Source organism: Corvus kubaryi, unplaced genomic scaffold, assembly GCF_017639235.1.
Source record: "Corvus kubaryi isolate FWS band 111438036 unplaced genomic scaffold, C.kubaryi_AGA036_p1.0 67, whole genome shotgun sequence".
Lineage (NCBI taxonomy): Eukaryota > Metazoa > Chordata > Aves > Passeriformes > Corvidae > Corvus > Corvus kubaryi.
In genome coordinates, this window is record NW_024582055.1 from 3,756,771 (window position 1) to 3,777,364 (window position 20,594).

At 37.8% G+C, this 20,594-nt stretch overlaps 1 protein-coding gene and 1 long non-coding RNA gene across 8 annotated transcripts in view; one reads left to right on the forward strand and one right to left on the reverse strand.

Moving 5' to 3' along the window:
• Positions 1-189: 189 nt before the first annotated feature.
• Positions 190-6,690, forward strand: LOC121674282. Its single transcript, XR_006019513.1, has 2 exons — positions 190-317; positions 1,895-6,690. It is a non-coding gene; the product is annotated as an uncharacterized LOC121674282 (long non-coding RNA).
• ABHD18 (abhydrolase domain containing 18) overlaps positions 3,008-20,594 on the reverse strand; it is a 20,429-nt gene continuing 2,842 nt past the window's right edge. For 2 of the 7 annotated variants that reach the window (XM_042048532.1, XM_042048531.1), the window contains exons 3-14: positions 19,783-19,891; positions 17,117-17,201; positions 16,525-16,625; positions 14,796-14,874; positions 14,620-14,704; positions 14,085-14,112; positions 12,065-12,203; positions 10,211-10,300; positions 9,830-9,931; positions 8,558-8,936; positions 6,384-6,546; positions 3,008-5,770 (exon numbers count right to left, since the gene is read on the reverse strand). In XM_042048532.1, the coding sequence (XP_041904466.1) occupies positions 5,719-5,770; positions 6,384-6,546; positions 8,558-8,936; positions 9,830-9,931; positions 10,211-10,300; positions 12,065-12,203; positions 14,085-14,112; positions 14,620-14,704; positions 14,796-14,874; positions 16,525-16,625; positions 17,117-17,201; positions 19,783-19,874 (1,395 nt within the window). In that variant the 5' untranslated portion in view covers positions 19,875-19,891 and the 3' untranslated portion in view covers positions 3,008-5,718. The other 5 variants (XM_042048535.1, XM_042048534.1, XM_042048533.1 and 2 more) reach the window with 5 other exon arrangements.

The following is a 20,594-nucleotide window of genomic DNA, read 5'->3' on the forward strand; positions in this document are numbered from 1 at the left end:
CCCCGGTCGGGCCGAGCGCCGCCGGCTCCCTGCTGCCCTGCGGCCGCTCGCTGCCGCGGGGGGCGGCACACGGAGCGAGGCACAGGGACAGCGACCGCGACCCGCCGGGGCCGCCGCCGCCGCCGCCTGCGGAGGGACGGGCGGCGCTCCGGGCACGCTGCCTCGGCCGGCCCGGCCCCGCCCGCGCGGGGGAGGGACCCGGGGCTCTCCCGTGCGCCGTGACCTCACGCGGCCGGGAGGCTTTCCAGGGCCTTTCGGACATTTCGGCTCTGCAGGCCTCGCCCGCACCTGCACGGCGAGATGAGGAGCTCGATATGGTGAGCGGGGGGATGAGCGCGTTTCGTTGGTGCGAAGGGGACTCCCCGGGGCACAGCCTCGAGAACGCGTTCAACAGGCGCATGAGAACATACTTGAGGTCCCAGCAGCGAGGGAATCCCGTATCATTTAAGCATTCCAACAGACAGGTACCTCTGCCATTACACCATCTCTCCTCTGCCTTTCTACTTTCTGCCAAAAATCCCCCAGAAAATCATCCCACAGTAGCACGTGCACTCATACCACGCTCACTGGTTATACCCACACTTCTGCCGCTGCATTATCCCACAAGCACTACGGTCACAGGATGAGGAAAGCCACCACAGTACGACATTAATCACCCCTTTCCCTCTTTGCCAGCTCCCAGTGCTCCCAGAATTCTCCTTGATTACACCTTTAGACACCTGCTCCTCTCCTATTTATTTCATTCATCTCTCAGCCATGTTTTACTCCCTTTCTTACAAGAGGTCTTCCAAAAAAGAATGCCAACACTTCTTGAATGAACTAAGCAAATTCCCAAATAGGCTTCTATAAAGCTAGTCAAATATGTTTGAAGTCATGTGACAAGTAACCAAATTTCCTGGGTTTTGCAGCAGTAAAAGATGTTCTGTTTGGGGTAATGTAATTCTCTGCTCTAATGAGATTGTGTGGAGTTTCACCCCTTCATCAGAAAAAAAATCCACCCAAATCAACCAAGAACTAAACAAATGCCCACCACAGCTGACACTTCAGGCACTGAAACAGTCTTAGGATTATTCTGGAGCTGTGTATCCAGCAGCAGACCTGATCACCTGGTGGAAGTCCAGGCCTACCTCAAAGCAAACCTCAGGTGCCTGCTGCTTTGTTCAAGATATTTGGAAATTAATGACCTGTTGTGGTAAAGGCTTGAAATTAAAACATCTAAAACAATTGTTATGTGACAAGGAGCAAACCACATAGATACGTTAATGCGCATTCCTGTAATTGCAGACTTCAGCTCCAAACATTAGAGGAATTTTCACAGAGAAAAACATCAGTACCGCTTCTAAGCACTTTCTGTATAGAAAGTGACACATTTTCTTTCTTCCAAAATTTATATCAAGAGTAAAACAGGTGGAATGATTAGAATTACAGCAAATCTTCAAACACTTAGAAGCATTTTTCTTTGGTACCAAGAACTCAATTTGTTTCAGATTCTGTATGTTTACTAATCAAGGATGTGCTGATTGCATACATTCCTGAAAACAGGAGTATCAGTCACACTGTTTAAAATTATTTCCATGTCTTTTATTTGGTTTCCCAAACTCAGAAGTTAAGCAGAGGTTAGAGTGACATGAAAGTAAAAAGGCCCTACCTAAGTCACTGGTAATAAGGGGATTAACCTCATGTTTTCTCTTTTTCCCATACAAGTGTTAGAAGACAAGGAAGCAGAGGAGTACGCCAGCTGGGACTGCAAGAATACTACAGCACAGGAACCTAAACAGAGCAGGAAAAAAGCAGGGAACTAATTAAGGGCTAATTATGTGGGGGGCAAAAAAGCACTGAAGTTGATCAGTTACGTGGCACTTTAAAAGTTTTCGATACTTGTTTTGCTCTGTAGGATGGAGCTTCCTGCTGACTTTATTGGATGGACTGGGACTGAAGAGGATATAAAAAGTTGCTAAGACTCATCCTTCGCATTTCGTCCACTTGTATCCTCCTTATTACTTTCTAGCAGTGCAAGTCAGACTTCTTTGGCAAAATTCTCCTTTGGGAACACAGTTCTTAAAATGCTCATGTTTGGAAAAGGGGCTGATACACACCAAGTGAAACCAAGAGAATAACAGTTCTTATTTTCATTTTAATGCTCATGTTTTATCTTGTGTGGAAGCATCCAAGCGTACCAGGGAACACTGCAAATTCCAGGATTGCATGGAATAGCAGCATTTTACTCATATAGGGTAAAAATTCAGGAGGAATTACATGGCTACAGACCACCCCAAAGCTCCTTTCCATACCATGTAACTTATCATTACAGCCAAGCTGGCAGAGAACCTGACAGTCTGAGATAAAGAAACTTCCCTGCCCAACCAACAGCAATTCAGATCAACATTTTAAAAAACCCCAAAACAACACAAGACAGAAACAATTAAGATAAATAAAAAAATACCTGCTTCAAAATGTTAGCAGCTATCAAGCAAAAATAATATTCCGAGGATCCAAGGATTTTCACTTTTCTACTGTTTAGAGAGTATCTCTGTTACAGGCATTTGACATTCCAGTAAGAAGAAAAAGCAGCAAGACTCCATTCCTTCATATGTTGTTTTTCTGCAGACTTTCTAGAGTAATAGAACACAAGTGATCTCTCCTTGCTAAAAAAGAAATCCTGAGTGGTTCCTTTTGAGTTGTTTGGGAGTTGTTTGGCCTTGGGGAAAAAATTACAAAAAGCTCCACCTGACATTTATTAGATGTGTCCTGCACTGGAAAGTGTAAAACTGGAATCACAATGGTATCTTAATTAGCTGATACAAGCTTATTTTCTTGACTGCGTACTGCATGTAGGAAAACATCAAAGCAGCACCAGTGTTTGTTGTGTGAAGCTTTTATCACGTCCTGTAGATTACCCGCTCTCCTTGTGGTACAGCACTAGTAGGAACAGAAAGGATTACAGAATGACAGTGGGATGCATTTTGAAATCCTGTTAACAAGAGAGAAAAAAACCCTCACCCCTAAATGTTTTTAGGACTTTTATTGAAAAAATTTGAAACCAAAAAATTACCAAGGCCAGTCTTACAATAAATTTAAGACATACAGAATGGCTTACCTGCTACATGGAAGAAACCTTATTACAACATTTCTCTCATGCAACTCCTGGATTAAAACCACATTCTCATTTAACATCAAAATGGATTATTTATACTTTCTTAGGAGTTCACCTTAAAATATGATTTAAAAAGTCAATTTTCCAAGGGTTAAAAACACGTACACAGCACGATTCCCCCCTTCACAGACCAGCTCCCTTTGTCTGATAACTGGCAGAAATAGACCACTGAGCATGTTTTTCCTTTTTTTATTATTCTAACCTGAGAAATTTCTTAAATAATGCTTACTGGGCTTTCATATTTGGCAACACGACTTTAGTTACAGAGCAAAGTGTGATTCCTTTTTCTTGTCAGAAACCAGTCTTTCACTGCTTGTTCCAAAAGACACTCTCACAACCAGGAGGAGCATTTGTCCCAAAAGACACTCTCACAAGCAGGAGTGGCATTAGCCTAAACCTCCTTCTGTGCCCTTTTGGTAAGTTAAACCTTGTTAGTAATTCCATCAGGACACTAACCTCAGGATGCAGAGTTCCCATCAGTTATGTAATTCTCAGAATTGTGCACTTTGAAAATATTTACTTTGGCATGTTATACTTTGTAGCATAGTTGATTTTTTTTGTGCTTACTCCCGGCCTTTACAAAATCTGTCTTTTCTCTGTTGCATTTATTCAAGCCCTTCCCCTTGCCACCAGTTATCTCCCTTTCTCATAGCTGCAACAGAACCAGGGCATATAGCACACAATTACATTAAAATGTCAGAGCTACAAAAGCTGCTGCACAGCAGACAGTGCTCTTATAAAGCACTCTTAGTTGATGAATATGCTTGTAAACCCTGTGACTCTTTTAGTACATTATTCAAGACTTCAATTTTAAATCTGTAAGCTTACTAATATTTGATTTCAAACCCTCCAAATATTTGGTGTTCTACTCTACTCAAATGTGCTAGTCACTTCACACTTGCTCCCCATATATAAAACCAACACTGTCCAAAGAAATTATGAAAAACCACTTGAAAGAAGCAATTTAACTTCCGACTGATCAGAGCTTCTTCTGCATTTTCAGTAAATTTGTATGTTACATAATTTGGGTTATTCAGAATTGTTGCTCTTCAGTTTTATCTGAACACACCTGATTTTCAAATGAACCATAATTTCTTCACAGTTACTAGTCCTGTCTACCTGACTAAAATTCACTGAGCTTTGTTTGCTCCATACTCTGACTACTAAAAACCTTTACAGTAACCATGGAGATCAAAAGTGCTTGACTGGAAAGGTGCAGAAGTCACACATTCTGAGAAATGGCTGGATTTTTCTGTTCATTTTAGTGTAATCCTGGTCGTGCCTGTACTGAGTACTGAAGTGTTTCAGTTTTCTACTTCTCTGCAAACTGGTTTTAAAAGAATGTTATAGGAGATTACCACAAAAAAAAGATGTGGAGAGATATCCACACAGTTGGTAAATGACAACCTTTTATTCTACTGCAATTTGTTGGCATTTTTGATCCCAAAAGAGGAAATAACAGACTTTGGACTTTCTTAAATGTGCTCAAAATCCAAATTTCTTTATTTTCCATCTAATTAAAAAAGACAAGTATTGAAAAATAAGGAGCAAACCTAACTGTTTCAGTAACCTTTAGTCTCACGTATCTTTTAAATTATACAGTGCAAGTGTATTTTGCATATCAGCGCTGAGTGCACTTTAGAAAGGACATCTGTTGAAGTATTTGCAACAGGTCTTTATAGCACCATATAATTGCTGTCGATTTAACTGCTTAGAATCAGCCAGTGCCTAGAAAGTAAAATGATGCCATTTCTATTTCATCTATCATTCCAAAAAAGAAAAGAAATCTGGAAGCTTATGTTATCCAACTGAATTATGTAAACAATTAAATACCAGACACTTGATTTTCACTTATTCCAGTTTTGTGAACCTGGTTGAAGATTTGCTACATGATCCTTCTGTAATGGCACAGTTCAATTCAGTGGCAGGAAAACTTCATGGATGTATTGAATGAAAACGTCTCTCTCTCACTTTTCCTTGAATTGGCAAAGTTTCTTTTTGCACGATTTGCACGATTTGGTGCTGAGCCTTCTGCCAAGGCTCATTTTCAATTCATAATTGACAAGAAAAGAAGTGACAAACACAAGAGGCTGAGTGCTGGCAAAGCCACAGTATAACACAATAGGAACAGCAAGGCCATGAGGAAGCCAGAGGTAACCGAGGTATCTGGAACAAACCAAAACTACACTAAACACAAGAGAGCAGCTTAGCCCCACAGCACATTTTACATTCTTCAGATACTTGACTGGTCTGTTTTCTACTGACACACAATTCAGAATTCATTCAGAATTGAAGGAATACACAATCTGATTAGACATGAAGTACACGAACCATTCATGCACCGACAAATGCTGCTGTTGGTTTTTCACAGGTAATGCTGAAGCAGCTGTGTCAGAATGGCACTGGGTTGAAATGAAAGCAATGCTGGTACTTTACCACTTCTGGTAATTGTTACCTACAACAGTCAGTGACCATCTGCTCAACACTACAAGAGGTTTGTTTTCCAAACATGAGTTCCAGTAAGCTGAATTACAAATGAGATCAGTCTGAATGCATTAGAAAGATCACATGGTGTATTTCTGGAGAAAGCGGTCGAACGCGTCGTAAATCGCTTGTCTGAAACAAGTAAAAGAGAAGAGAATTTGTACAATTTGGGAAAGGGCAGATATAAGTGGCATCCTTCCATACATTTACAAATATATTTACAAAGCTATCATCACAATTTATTTCCTTTATTTCTGGGATCTCTCACTTCAAACCAGTAATATATTGATGTTCCAGGAATGAGTGGGACTGTTTTCCAGCTTTGATGCAAGTGCAAATATAGATGGACTTGGAGTTTCTACTCAAACACATCAGAGACATGCATAACTTAAAATTTTTGAGCAACTATCATAAAAATAGGGCTGAAGTTTTAAATAGCAGTAAGCTAGTGGTTAGCATACATTGACCCAATAGAGTGCTATACTTTTTTGTTGTTGCTTAGACTTCCTAAATGGTGTGTACAGTCTTCCTAAATCCTTATGTTTTAAAATTAAAAGCACAAATATTTAAAACTTTTGGAAAACTACAGAACTGCACTCATATAACTGATTTATGTAACTGTCTTTAGAAAATCAACACCTAATATTACTAAGGCACGAATTCATGCACATACTACTTATTTACAGTCAAGCTTTCATTTTAATTAAATCTAAAATTTAATTTTAAACTTTTCTGTCCACCTTACCTGAAGAGTCCTTGTTTGAAGAGGTAGGCACTGACATGACCTCCATCCAGATACCTGATTTCACACCCCGGCCAAATCTCTTGGAGGCTGCGCACCCCAGTGCGAGGAATGTACGCATCCTCCTTAGCTTGTACAACTATGATTAAACTTGGGTCAACTGGAACTAAAGGAAAACAAAGCAAAAGTGAATTTATCTGTGGTAAGAAGTAGAAACACAACAGCTGAGATTTCTGTTGTAAAAATGCTATTTTCACAAAAAATTAAATTATTCTAAGCTTTAATAAAAGTACATTTTCTAAAATCTCCAGCAGAATTTATCTGGTTTTTGATGTTACAGTAGTGAGGCCATCAGTGGAAAAACAAACTAACCCTTACCCTTCCCACCCCTAAAGCAGGAATTCCTCAAAGACTTGTGAAGTTGACAGAACTGTCTTTCCTCTTACCAACAAAACTCTATAGCATTCATGTCAGTTCTTTAAGATTCCTTTTTATCGGCAAAAAGAACTATGAAATTCAACAGTGTAGAAGTTTCATATATTTTTTTTCCCTCATGGAGGAAAAAAGACAACTTTTCATACAAGAGGTCAGAAAGTACAGCCTGCATTCACTTTCTTTTCTGTTTCCTACATGGTTTACTTGCAACATAGAAATCCCAACATATTGTTACACATATTTATTACTCACAACCAGAATTGCACCAATCAGATTACTAACAGGAATAACACCAATATGATGTTGAGCAAAAATTACACCAAAATTATGTTGAACACAGAATATTTCTCTCTTCAAAAAGAAAATAAGTGATATGTTAAAGAGTGACCAGCCAAGATGTTTGGCAGTGGGGTGTCAGCAATAATTTAAACCCTTCCTTCTTTCATACTAAATCATGTATTGAGAATATGCAATGCTAAGATAAATCCTAGTCTTCCATTCAATTTTCCATGAAATTTGAGCATTAGGGAGATCTTCTGAAGCTTCTCTCTGGCCATACTGGCAGGGAATGCAAAGTCTCCCAGGGAATGACAAGACCTGGGAAACTACTGACACGGTGAAATTCATCACTTTGACAAGTGCATCAGGATCACAGATCCTCTTAAGTTCCAAGGTCAGTGCTTAGCTAAGTGATACCTGGATAAGTCTAGATAAACAAGAATATCTGCACTTAGAATAAAACTTACAGGGCTTTTTCTGTCTACTGAAATAACTTTGAAAGCTTTAAGGAAAGCACTTCACTGGTATTCGTCACAAAACATCTCTGGCTAGCAGTGAAAGAATCTACACTAGTGTAGGTTCCTTTTATTGTGTGTTTCCTTTTTGCTTAATTTTAACATTTATTTAAATTTAAACATTTGTACCAATGGAGTACTGAATGCCAGAATTAATAAATGAGGTGGCACAGGGGCCCAGTATCAGGAAAGTTTTGACATTAAAAGACAGCTCGGTCTGAAGTCAAAGCACGTTGTAGGAGATGCCTTTAGCAGGTACATGCACAGCCGGACCACGGACTGCCACAAAAGGAATTCCAAGCCCCCACTGCAGCAGAACCTTTTAAGGCGGCTCTAGGAAGCAATGACTTGTTTGCAGTGCTGGAAAGGATCTGTCCTGAATGCCAAGGAATGCTGGACTACAGCTCCCCCTATACGCTATGCCTGCCCTGGGAAACTCTCTTCACCAGCCAGCACCAGCTCAGAAGGACCCCCAAAATGTTTTTACTGGCAGTATCATTCAAGCTTGTTGCTCAGCTATGCAGGCTACTTTCTATCTGAAGTCAATATGAGATTTCTGCTTGAAAAACCTTATTAGCAGATTAATTAAGATTAATTACACTTAAGTATTATTCACATCACACAGGTGTTTTCTTCCTTTAGATAATACAAATATGCACTAACTCATATCTGAAAAGAGCTACAGCAAGGCAGAGGAGAAAAATGAGCAAAGATACTGAGAGGCAAATTTTTAATTCACTTTGTCATTAGTTGGCCATCAAGAAGGAACAGAAAAAACAATTAGGAAATGGAGTAGTAAATAGATGCTACAGAATAATGGTCACAATATTTCCGTATTTCAGCAAAGGTGCCACCAGGTTTGCACTTGGAGAATGAAGAAAATACCTTTCCCTCCACTGTATTTTGTTCAGCTTTCCAAAGTGCACATTGAAACAATGAGATACATACCTGGGAAGTTAGCTACATGGGTACATTCATCCATTACTCCCTTCATGAACATTAAGGATTCTCTCTGTAAAGTGTCACTCCTTCTCCTTGTATTTATCCTGTGTCCTTGTGGACTGGTTAAGTTTTTATTGCTACTGCTACTGGTCGAAAAGGTTTGATTTATGCACTGCATTTTAGGAGCATCTTGTATTAAGAGTCTTTCTGAAGAGGCACTTAGAGCACTTCTGTTTGTGGTAAAGCTGTGAACGGCTTCCTTAGATACAGTGTCATTCAAGGACTCAAAGCTGAATATTCTGGAAGTCATGTCCATATCCGCCAGACTGTCCACACTGTCAGGGAAGTTTTTAACAAAGTCTTGTCCCATCTTGAAAGAATCTGTCTAAACAAAGACAACAGGACATTTATTAAGGGTTTCTCCCTTAGACCAGTTGGTTCATCTTATTTTTAAGATGAACTCATTATTAAAAAAAAAGAAAAATTAAAGACACAAACAGCACTGCTCACTTCTATTTTCAGCTTGCAGGTCACTCAGTTAAATCCTGATCATCATAACCTCTTGAAAATTTCATTCTACGTATCTGTCAGCTTAAAAAAATGCAGGAAGTTCTAATATATACAGTAGTTCGTGACATAAACAACTGTTTTTCTTTCTAAATTAAACTCTGAATTTATAATTACAGTAATTTAAGCTTAAATGACCTCATTATAATAATAGAAAAATAACATATCTGACCAGGTCGAATGTCAGGTTTAGAACTGAAAAATCAACTGTCTCTAAATACTAGGGAGACACAAGCTGAACAACCTGAAAAGTTTCTTTTCATTTTGTCTTCTCCATCAGTGTTGCTGGAGTGTATTTAACTTTAAAATGGCAAATACCCAGGAAACAACTATCTGCACCCCAGCTTCTCTTCTCCTGCTGTAAGGTATTAGAAAAAGAACTATCACAAGGCAAAGAATCTTAGGGGGGAAAAAAAGTTATTTATCAGAATTTTGACTGAATACATTTTATGTTGCAGATTACACTAAGTGTGATCAAAGGGAAAACTTGTAGCAAGGGCTACGCTTAACACTCATTATACAACCAAAATATTAGGTTTGTTTCTCAGGTTTTTCCTTCAAAGACCAAATTTATCAAAGCATAAAGAAACAACATGCCAGTATGTTCTAGCTAACAATTGTCTACTTTAAGTGAAAGTAAAAAGAAGTTACAATATTTGCTAGATTGGCACATGCAAATATTAGCAGATAGGGAAAACAGACCATACTTACTCCACAATATTCAAGCATTTGAATGATTTCTTCTTCGTACACAGCTTGTGTAAAATACTGTTTCTCCAGCTCTCTCCAGTTCACTGCCTTGCTTAGCACACCCTGAGATGATAAATAAAAGCATTCAGTACACAAGCAAAACCCAGAGGTCATTCTAAAATAATGATACATGCAGGAAATTGACCTGTTCCTCTCCTGATTTTTTCAGTAGAATTCTGTTCCCAGACAGCCCTCAGAATTATTGCAATCGAAGCATAAGCACATTATAACACAGGCCATGGAATCCCACCTCCCTTGTGGCCAGCCCAAATCTTTTATCTTACATTTCTGATTACGATCTAATATACTAACAAAAAATGCATTTTGTAATTTGTTAATTACCGTAGTGAAGACTGCAGAGGCTGTTGACCAGGAAAGACATGGAATCAAAGGCAATGGTTTAGGCCAGTTTGTCACTGCCAGTGAAGCCATCTAGAATCAAAGGCACTTATTACACATTTTAATATTGAATTCCCAATATGGTAAAAAAGAACTCTCTCATCTTCAATTTCTTTGTTTATATGGTATTTATGAAACACATGATGCCAGAGAGTTAAGGATTGTGGCAGGTGGATATGCTTTCACCTATTTGGAAGTTACTATCCATTCTCCAGTGATTTTTTTAAAAACAAACGTTGCTCTGGAAAGGACTCATTTCAAGGCTGAATTGGACTTGGTTGTAAGAGTTCCCAATGGAATATTTACTAACTATTCCATTAATTATAATTATAATTAATTATAATTATATTTGTAATTATATTAATTATCATTATAATTACAAAAACTAATACAAGCTATTAGTTGTTTAAAACTATAAAAAACTTCTATGAAGCTTTTCACCAAGCTCTTGCAAGTTTATTTCAAGGCAAAACAAAGGCAATCTATGAGAAGGACTATTTAAATTCTGTACTTTTAAACTTTGTGTACTGGAAACAAAATCTGAAGGAGAAGTAATTCAACATGTTAAGTGCACTCTTTTTCTGTCCTTTAAGTTTGAATCATTACTTTTGCATCAGTTCTCAGAACATATTTTTGTGACTATTCTGTTTATACCAGAAAAAAACAGGGCAAGAAAGTTCAATGTACAGAAGTTCCCTATATGGTATGTTCTTTACAAGTTTTATTCTATTAATACAAAACACCTCATGTCTGTTCTAGATGTTCTAATAACTGGATTTATGCAATTGAACTATAATTCTATTCTAACTATTTTTTATTAATAAAAAGTTACAAGAACACCACACATCTCTGTTCTGATTCTCTCCAGTAGTAGAACTCTCTCCCCTTTAGTAGAACTGAATCAATGTGTACAACCTTCCATTGTAAAACACATTCTATAGAGGATCAACATCAAATATTATTTATTTCACAGCAGTTGCTGACTCAGCAGGGTGATGTTGATGGAAATCAAAGGTACTTTGTAGATTTATGACATCTAGAGTTATAAAACTGTGCTCTAGGGGAGTATTTTCCTTTCAGTAAACACTACCATTGCCAACATTATTTACTGAGCTCCTAACAACAAAGAAATAAAGGTATTGCACCTGTGTCTCACAGACCCATGCTAATCTGCAGAGACACGAGCAATAACATTTTGACTGTGTATTAGTCTTTCAAGCACCTTAGTGATACACTGCTGGTTTAGTTTGAATATGCACAGACTCACACAGAAAATGTTAGCCACCTCACCACAGAAACCTCTGATCAGTACCAATGATCAGGGGAAAAAAAGAGATGAGTTGAGAACAGAACTGACACCAAAAGTCACCTCAATTACAACCTGCCTAGAAAGAGGGGGTATTTCACACAGTGCATTAAAACACAAAGGTTTAAGCAAGAAGAAAGGAGGAAAAGAGGGAGAATCAGCAATCGATCAGTGCAGACTTTCTTTCAGCAAACATTGCTGCCACCCCTCCTTGTGGAAAAAAAACAATTATGTGAGAAGTTTATATTCTTATTAAGCCTGCTGGGAGATGGCTGACAAAGGGCTCTATGGTTTGTCAGTACATATTAAGGATTCTACTAATTCAGCACCACGGAACATGAGAATTGCCAACAATTTGTTTCTCATGACTCTAAGTGCTTATTTTAAAGTACTTCTGAGATCAACACTGTAAAACAAATTATTCCCGTATGCTACATGATCAAATGAGAAGTTAAAACAAAAGTTACTGAACAGGAGATATAAAAGCTTACATGTCCTCCCATGGATATTCCAGTCATCCCTAGTGGTCCATAGCCTTCTCTCTCTAGCCAGTGCAAAAGAGCTGCCGATTCTAGAATTAGAGCTCCTCCCATCACAAACAGGTCCGAGACATTTTTTAAACATGACCGTCTTTTCTCCCCAGAAAAGGAAAATAGAGGGTTTATTTTCTAAGATTAGACTCTGACAGTTCTTATCAATATATACATACTTTTATACACAGCTTAATCACAATCACAGAGAATTTTGGAGCTGAAATCCTGTTGATTCAACAGGAGGAAAAAGCAAGCCCAGATTTTCTGGCACTTGTAATTTTTCACCCAAATGAGGACTAGGAATAGACACCTGGTTTTAATGTAATATCACTGACAATTTGGTCTTTTGGAAACAGTTATTACCAACACTAGCATCTCATTAGTAGTAATATTCTGTCCTGTGAAGTTGTCACAGACATTTTAGAAATAGAATCAAAGTGCTAAAGTCCTAGGCATACACTATCTTGTTTGCAGAAACAACTTTTTTTTTTCTTATTTACCTGTTTTACATCATTGAAAAATTGCACACAACATTTGAAGAGCAATCAGTATGTCAGCTTTGGAAGCACTCATCAGTGTCACTGTAAGACTGAAACTGTAAAGTGGGAAGTTTGTCACGGTGCTGAGAAATTCAGGCAGTGTACTGCAAAGCATTAAAACAGAAGACACACAAAAAAGTAGAAATCTATCTGGCTGAGCCATCAGAAGGACTCTAAAAATAATAGACCTCTAACTTGGGGAGGGGCACTGAGTATTTTCAGTACCACAGCCAGGTTACAAAGGGCTCCTGGCCTCCCCTGCCAGCATGCCACCATCACATTTGCGACACTCTGAAGCACAAGGACAAAGCTCACTGTGAAGTCACACAGAAATGAACATAGCTGCTGCAGAGCAGCATTTACAGCCTAATGCAACTCTTTCCTACAGCTTTATGAGATTCCTCTGCAGCTGCTGTATTTACTGAACACTGTCACCAGCATATTAACTACAACCGCTGGTGCCGTGTAACCCTGTATTGGAGAGCGACAATTACCTGATGGGGTATTAGACTGAGCACCCCCCCCTTGAAACAATCCTTCTCTACATGATACGTGACCTACTAAAGCTGACACACTGGACAACTGAGAACAGAGTTATTTAATCCATTCTTCTGCATCAGATCACCCATAACTGGAAATAAACCTACCAATGGATGTATTCCAGCGCACGCTTTCCCCTGTCACTTTCCTATAATCTTACATAAATCACCTTCCCTGTGTCTTCCAGTCTTTTTAAATGTCCAAGTTAGGATTAAAAAGGATTAAAACACCAACTCATATTTGGACTTTCAGAAATATTGGGAGACTAAAAGCACAGCTTTGCCTCAGACACATATCCAGTTGAATTCTGATAATACTTCTGTGGTTTGGAAAATGTAAAAAGTAAAAAACCAAGACTTCGTAATTAGGCTTCTAAATTCACATTTAAGAAATGATTGAAGGAATAAATCCTATAAAACACTGAATATTGCATAGCCTCCACTGACTAAAAACTGACCAAAGCTAGATTTATTTGTACGTCTGTAAATCCTTAAAAGGTCTTGGAAAAGCAAAATCCTAGCAATTATAATGGAAATACACTATCAGACCAAAGAATATTCACAGCTGACTGAAATATGACAGCAGCACTTGTACATGTGCAGCTGTGAGTCAGGAAAATAAAATGGCCCTGACTTGTACTCACACAAGATGTTTGCATGTCACTTCACACTGCAAGTCCATCTTGTGCAAACTTTCCTGATCCCTGAGATTGCCTAACACAACTCCAAAGCAGTTTAGTAAAGAGCAGACAATTTCACATTAGCACGTTACAAATGGTTTGTAGAATGTTTTTTTCTTAATAAGCTATCCACGTTTTGATAACTTTTGGCTCAAAAGAGAAAAAAAGAAAAGCAGTATTTTAAAAAGACAGTATCCATAAATGCAACAGAAATACTTACAACTGATCCTTAGGTTTCCTACAGCCATGTAAAAGACCCCAGTTAAAGAAAGTAAAAAAGGCTTTATCAAAACTGGTCATTGAAACAAAAAAAAAAAGATAAATAATATACATAAATAGCAAATTAATTGAAATTTGGAACTTAAATTCCCAATGTTTTACTGTCACTAAATCAAATCCAATCTGCCTTGATGATGTAGTTTGCAACATTTTATCGTTGTCAGATATATGGGTAGGAAAAAGTGTAACCCAAGATCCTATTTAATGAAACAGAATAATAGTGTTATACAAGATGACAGAACAGAACTTAACTGTTTAAAAAAAAACAAACAAACCACATCTTAAGTGGTAATAGTAAGTTTCTCAAAATTTACCTGAGGTACCACAGAACTGTGTTTCATGTAATGGTCATAACTTTCTTTGCTTCTACCCCCTGGGAATGGATCCAAAAAGTAGGTATTTTATGAGTGTGGTAACTCTTCTGCCTTCCAGGGAGGACATTAGGAATAACTACCGTGTTTTCCACAAAAGGATATAGTAAGGATTTTCTAGCAACAGGGAAGCCATACAGGCTTCTTTAATCATTGGCCGTGCCATTAATGTGCGTCTCCTCCAGAAGTGCTAAAGACAAGACGCACAAACAATACAGGTAAGACAAAATTTGACAATTTAATTTCTCAATAACAACCAATTTTACATTTTATACACTCACATGATCTCCAGTGCCTGCTAAATGAATGCACACAGGTCTGTGCTTGCTATTCCATCTTCTGGGTATGATGAACTGAAATCTGTGAGAAATGAACGCCTATTTTAGCAGAGTAAGCATTTCTACTTACAAGCTGCATCAAGAGAAATTAATAAAAAAAACCAAAAACAAACCAACATAATAAAGTATTTGTAACCCAAGCAGGCAAACTGCCAGCAATTCAGCAACATCATTTTTCATGAACACGTTCAGCAAACAAAGGAATCTGAAAGTAGGACAGAAGAAAGGCCAAACAAGAAAAGGAGCTAAGATGAAAGACCATGTTCCTAAAAAAGACTACTACCTCATCATCACAATTTAAACTTTGCAGAGTGGAGAAATGCAACTTCAGATAAAGAGCAGCCTAAACAAGCATGTCCAGCTGTCCTAGGCATCATTGCTATTTTTCTCCTGAAGGCACAACAGCTGAAATTGAAGATTAAGATGAGCAATAAATTAAAAAAAAAAATCAAAAACCCAACATACAAACCATGAAATTATTCTATATACCCAACATCAATCAATTAATGTCTTCTGCTGCTACTTATTCATAGTCTGAACTACTGAAAAAAAAATCCCTTCTGAGACGCCACTATTCCCCACAAGATGGAGCACTGTTACCTACAACAGTGTTGTTACACTTCATTCGTACCATCTTAAGGGAAATTTGTACAGCTTTTCAAAACTGTCACAATACTGGCCAAAGCAACAATATCGTAACTTGGCTACAAAGCACAAGAGAACACAGATAAGGAAACAACGACCATACTGTATTTTCCAATATGGTATTAATTAGTTTGATAATGTTAACAGACAGTCAGAGGCAAGGTGGAATAGAACTGATTCCTTGACTACCAACCTTTTGTCTCACATTCCTTAATGTTACATGCTTAAGCACGCATATGAAAACACCAACCAGTATTACTGACAAAATTTACAACGTCAGTATCAATGTGAGCTGACAAACTTTTATGTTTATGTTATTAAACATTTAATGAAGTCTAGGAAGAAAAATTCATCATGACAGTTCAGCTCAAAACTAAAAGCAAACAGAAATTATGCTCCCTTTGCAAACCCACTCCTCATCTGCAAAGCATTGTTAGTGTGAAACCAGCACTGTCAGGGAGCCTCCAGCCTTCTGTGAGAACGCTTTTTTTTCATTTTTTTTACCAAGAAAGAAATGCACCAGATTCTCTTGCTACAATTAAATGAGCTTGCTACTTCGTCACACATATAACATTTTTTGTATTCAATGTAAATGGAAAGCTGGAATGTCTCCTTCAAATACAATATAATATACTTTGATATAAACAGCTTCTCCTGCTACATACAAAACAATAACTACTGTTCTTCTTTTCCAGCATCCCCCTCATTTGGAAAAAAACAAACCCAGGGTATTCCACAGCTTTGTGCAATATTATTTCTGCGCACACACACACAAAAAAAAAAAAAAAAAAGTCATACTTGCTAGTGGATTTTTTAAATACATAGATTGAACTATCACATGAATAAGATTTGTTTTCACATTTAAAAACAAATCTATTTTAACACATTAGTCCAAAATACCCCCAGTTTGAAATAATTTACAGATAGTTTGCTTTACAATCAATTAGTTGCACAACAAAACTACTTATAGACCATTATTACTCTGCAGCACTAATTCCAGCAAGAAATACCTCTTGGTTTCTCTTACCTTGCTACAAGAGATTCGACTGGCAGGATACCTGGGACACAATGAGCCAAGGGGGAAATGAAGTGCCCCTCAAGGATTTTACAGTCAGATTGCCCCTCAACCTGCAGAGAGAATGGGACAATAGCAATAAATGTTATGTCAGTCTTTAACTTGCTCTGAAAGCAAATCTCTTAAAGTAGAATTTGTTGTAGGATAAAAACTTGCTTAAAAAAACCCAGAGCAGAGGCCTACTCCTCAAATATAGAGATACACGTTATCAACACAGTCAAAACATTTGTTTCCAGCTTTGCTTTTATTAAATAAACTTTTACAGGAATCAAAGAAAGGTGTAATGCTGTCCCATTTTAAATACATTTGATAACACATAATAAGTTTTGAACACTTTCTGAGTTTTAATATTTGACATCTCACTCCCCAACTATTGTACTACTGGGAAAAAAAGAAACAACAGTATCTGTACAGCCACCTCTTTAGTCTCTGTTTCCTTCCATTCTCTGCTAGAAGCTATAAAAGTAGCCTGGTGTTAAGTACCTTTATATAGCATTAGGAAAATAAATGTAGTTAAATCACGTCATCTCTTGCTTTTAAGTACCTTGTCAATGAACACTGGGTAATCTTTCGAAACCAGCGTCTGGCACTTTTCCCTGTTTCCAATAATCTTTCTGAATTCAAATATTCTGTTGAAAGGAAACAAGTAGAGAAAATTCAACTTTTAATCTAAAAAAAAGAAGAGACATATTTATATAAAATTTCAGGAGCTAAAGTAAGCCACAAACAAATAAAAGTCATGAAGCCAGCTTTCCATTCACAGATTAATCAGGCCAGCATAGGGTAGGTAGCTACCATAGGATGCTTTTAAGTTAAAAAAAATGGGCTCAGATATCTTGCTGGGGAACAGAAGGCTAAGGGGCAAATCTGATTGCTTTCTTCTGCTACTTAAATGGGCTACAGAGTCACACAAAGAAAATGAAACAAAACTCTTCTCAGAGGACAAGATTACTGAAGGACATGAATACTGCAGAGGCAATGGCTGTGTGTTGCAGTGTAAGAAATCCCTACTGGAGCAAAGTGAAAGATTGCTTTCACAGTTAAGCACATGGAAAAATAGCCCAGGGAAACTATAATTGATCTTCATCCTCAAGGGCCTTTCAAATGAATGAATGGCCAAGTGACTTGAAGAAATAAGTCAGCTTTGTTTTGAACAGGGATTTTGACTTGATGCCCTCAAATTTGCCCTCTCAACCTTAAATACTCTATGCTAAGAATAACTTGCTCATTCTTATGGTCATAAATACACACGTTACCTGACCAGCTAGAACAGTTTTGATTGACAAGGAATGACTTGTTCACCTCCCGAACACCACAGAAAAGCCACAGAACGGAAAGGAAATCCAGTTTATCACCACATAAAAAATAGCTCTACTTTATAACCTTTGCATTTCTTATACAGAGCAGCAAGTGCATTAAGTATTTCTGAGAAAGTAAGGGTTAAGAGGTGAGAGTGGAGGGTATGCTAAACGAAGAGATGTTTTGTTTGACAATAAATCTTCTAAAAATACTGCATTTATGTCTTGTTTCTATAGTTAGGTGGATAGTGAAGGCTAAATCTTGCCTCTGCTGAGGAATTTCAACCCTTGCTAATGAGTTGAGGACAAAGAGCTAGGATATTAACATTCATCACATCAAGGGTGTGCACATAAAATTTCAGATTACACCTAGGCAGAGCAGTCAGCCATTCAATCTCAGTTAATGCTTGAAGTATAAAAAATTTAATAATAACTTAATAACGGAGCTTCACAGTGATGAGTTAACAAACAGAAATAAAAGCCCTCCTCCCACAAGCCAGTGTGAGGGGTCAGGAGGAGCTGGTATTCTTCCTTCTTCATCGAGGTGAAGCCAGGCTGCTAGGGAACAGCTCATCTTCCCAGTCAGGGGCAACACATAGAGGAAAACTTTCTTCTCCTTTTCAGACCAGCAAGCTTGCCTCCTGCTTCCCCCACCACTTGTGATCTGGTGGGAGAGGTTTTTCCCCTGAATGAAGGAGGAGCTGTAGCTGCTATCACCATTAGCACCAGCAACACTCCCTTATTGCCATTTGGTGTGGGTGTGATCACCCTCCAGAGCCCAGTTTACCCCTGCACTGGTGAACAGCAGCATCAGTCAGAGGCTCCCCTGTACAGAGACACCACTTGTACTGGAGGGAGGTGGAGATGGGGCAGGGAAACTTCACCATGTCTCACCAAGAGCCCAAAAGTTTTTAAGAGAGAAGGTTTTGAAAACATTAAAATATCCCATTTTGGATACACAGATGGAACAGAATACAGAAATGCTGCAACCAAAACAAACCCCACTATTTTTGGTTATTCCAACCAAAGCCAGCATTCTCATTTTGCAGGACAGTCGGCTACTTAAGAGAAAAATCAACTGAAGACAGACACACGAAGCAATCCAAGTGCCATTTCCAGATCAGATCTTTCACGTGGACTTAAAAAACAAGCTCCCATAAAACTCCACTGCTATCCAGTGCACAAAATTTTATTTCAGTAGTTTTCAAAGTTTTCTTTATTGATTTTCATATACATAAGAGTGAGCTTAATAAATGCAAATTTATCATTTCCTATTTAAATACTGCACAATGCAGAATATATATATATTGTCACTTCATTTTTAAATTTAAGAAATAAAAGTGCTCAACTTCCAGGTGTTAATCTCAATAGTAACTAACAAAAATAATCAAATGCTTAAAAATTAAGAGGTACTTCCAATTTTTTCTTATTTTCAAGACATCTAGAAGGAAAGAGTTTACTACTTTGGGCTGTGAGAGAAACTTCTGATTAAATCTTACACTTTTAAAACTAATTAGCAAGTTACAGAGAGATAGCAAGAGCCACTTTAATGTTAAACAGAAACAATTCTTCTGCAGAAATTCATCAAGTGTTGTTTTTAGAAAACACTTCCAGAGATGCTGTTTGAAGTATGTCATCATATAAACATAAGTGAAAAATATAGTTCGACACACAGACATTCTCTCAAGAAGAGCCTCTTTAAACAGGAAAAAAATTGCAAATGCTTTTAAGGCTCCTCTTAAATCCAGTTACTTCCTTGGTATAGAAACACATGATTTCCTGAACAAAACCAACTTAAACACTTCTGGTATTTTAAGTACAGGATAGCAATTACTGTTGCTACTTCAAGGTTTGGGGTTTTTTTTCTTTTAATGTAAGATATTGTTAATGCCATTACTTTTTAACAAGTCACCTTTTCAGATCCTCTGGCTTTCCCCATCCTCTGATGAAAAGTTTAGTGAGGAGAAGCTTTCGGTACAAGACATCTAATTTACTTACACCCATTAGCAGCACACTGTCATCTGTGAAAAAGAAGAGGTAAAAACAAGGCAATTAAAGGGGTTGTCAACATGAGTGGCAAACTCATTGATTGTAACACAAAGTAGTTTCTTATTCTGGTTTCTGAATTAAGGAAAAGCCACCTAATGTATTCCAAGAAAGTTAACCTTGATATTCAGGTCAACTCTTTTTGTTTTGAAGAAAATATAAAGGCAGTTTATACAACCTGTAGGAATTTAAAAAGCTAATTATAACCAGATATTCATTACACCACTGATGACAAGCTGACGGAAGAGGCACATCAGGTCACAGAACTGCATCTCTAACCAGTCCTAACTGTACTTTACCCGAAGTGATAAAACAAAGAGTGGCACTGATCTCTGTCCTCTCAATAGAGGTATGATGGCAAAACTTTTCAGTCAGTGTGGGCTGTCATAAACACATCTCAGAATGGAAGCTTGAAACAATGTTTGGGTTTGAACAAGTAGAAGACTTCATCTCTTCATCTTCTTAATGGAAAGAAGGAGAGAGAGAAAGGAGAGAGAGAGAAAGAAGGAGAGAGACAGAAAGAAAAAAAAGGAGAGAGAAAAAAAGGAGAGAGAAAAAAAGGAGAGAGAGAGAAAAAAAAGGAGAGAGAGAGAAAAAAAAGGAGAGAGAGAGAAAAAAAAGGAGAGAGAGAGAAAAAAAAGGAGAGAGAGAGAAAAAAAGGAGAGAGAGAGAAAAAAA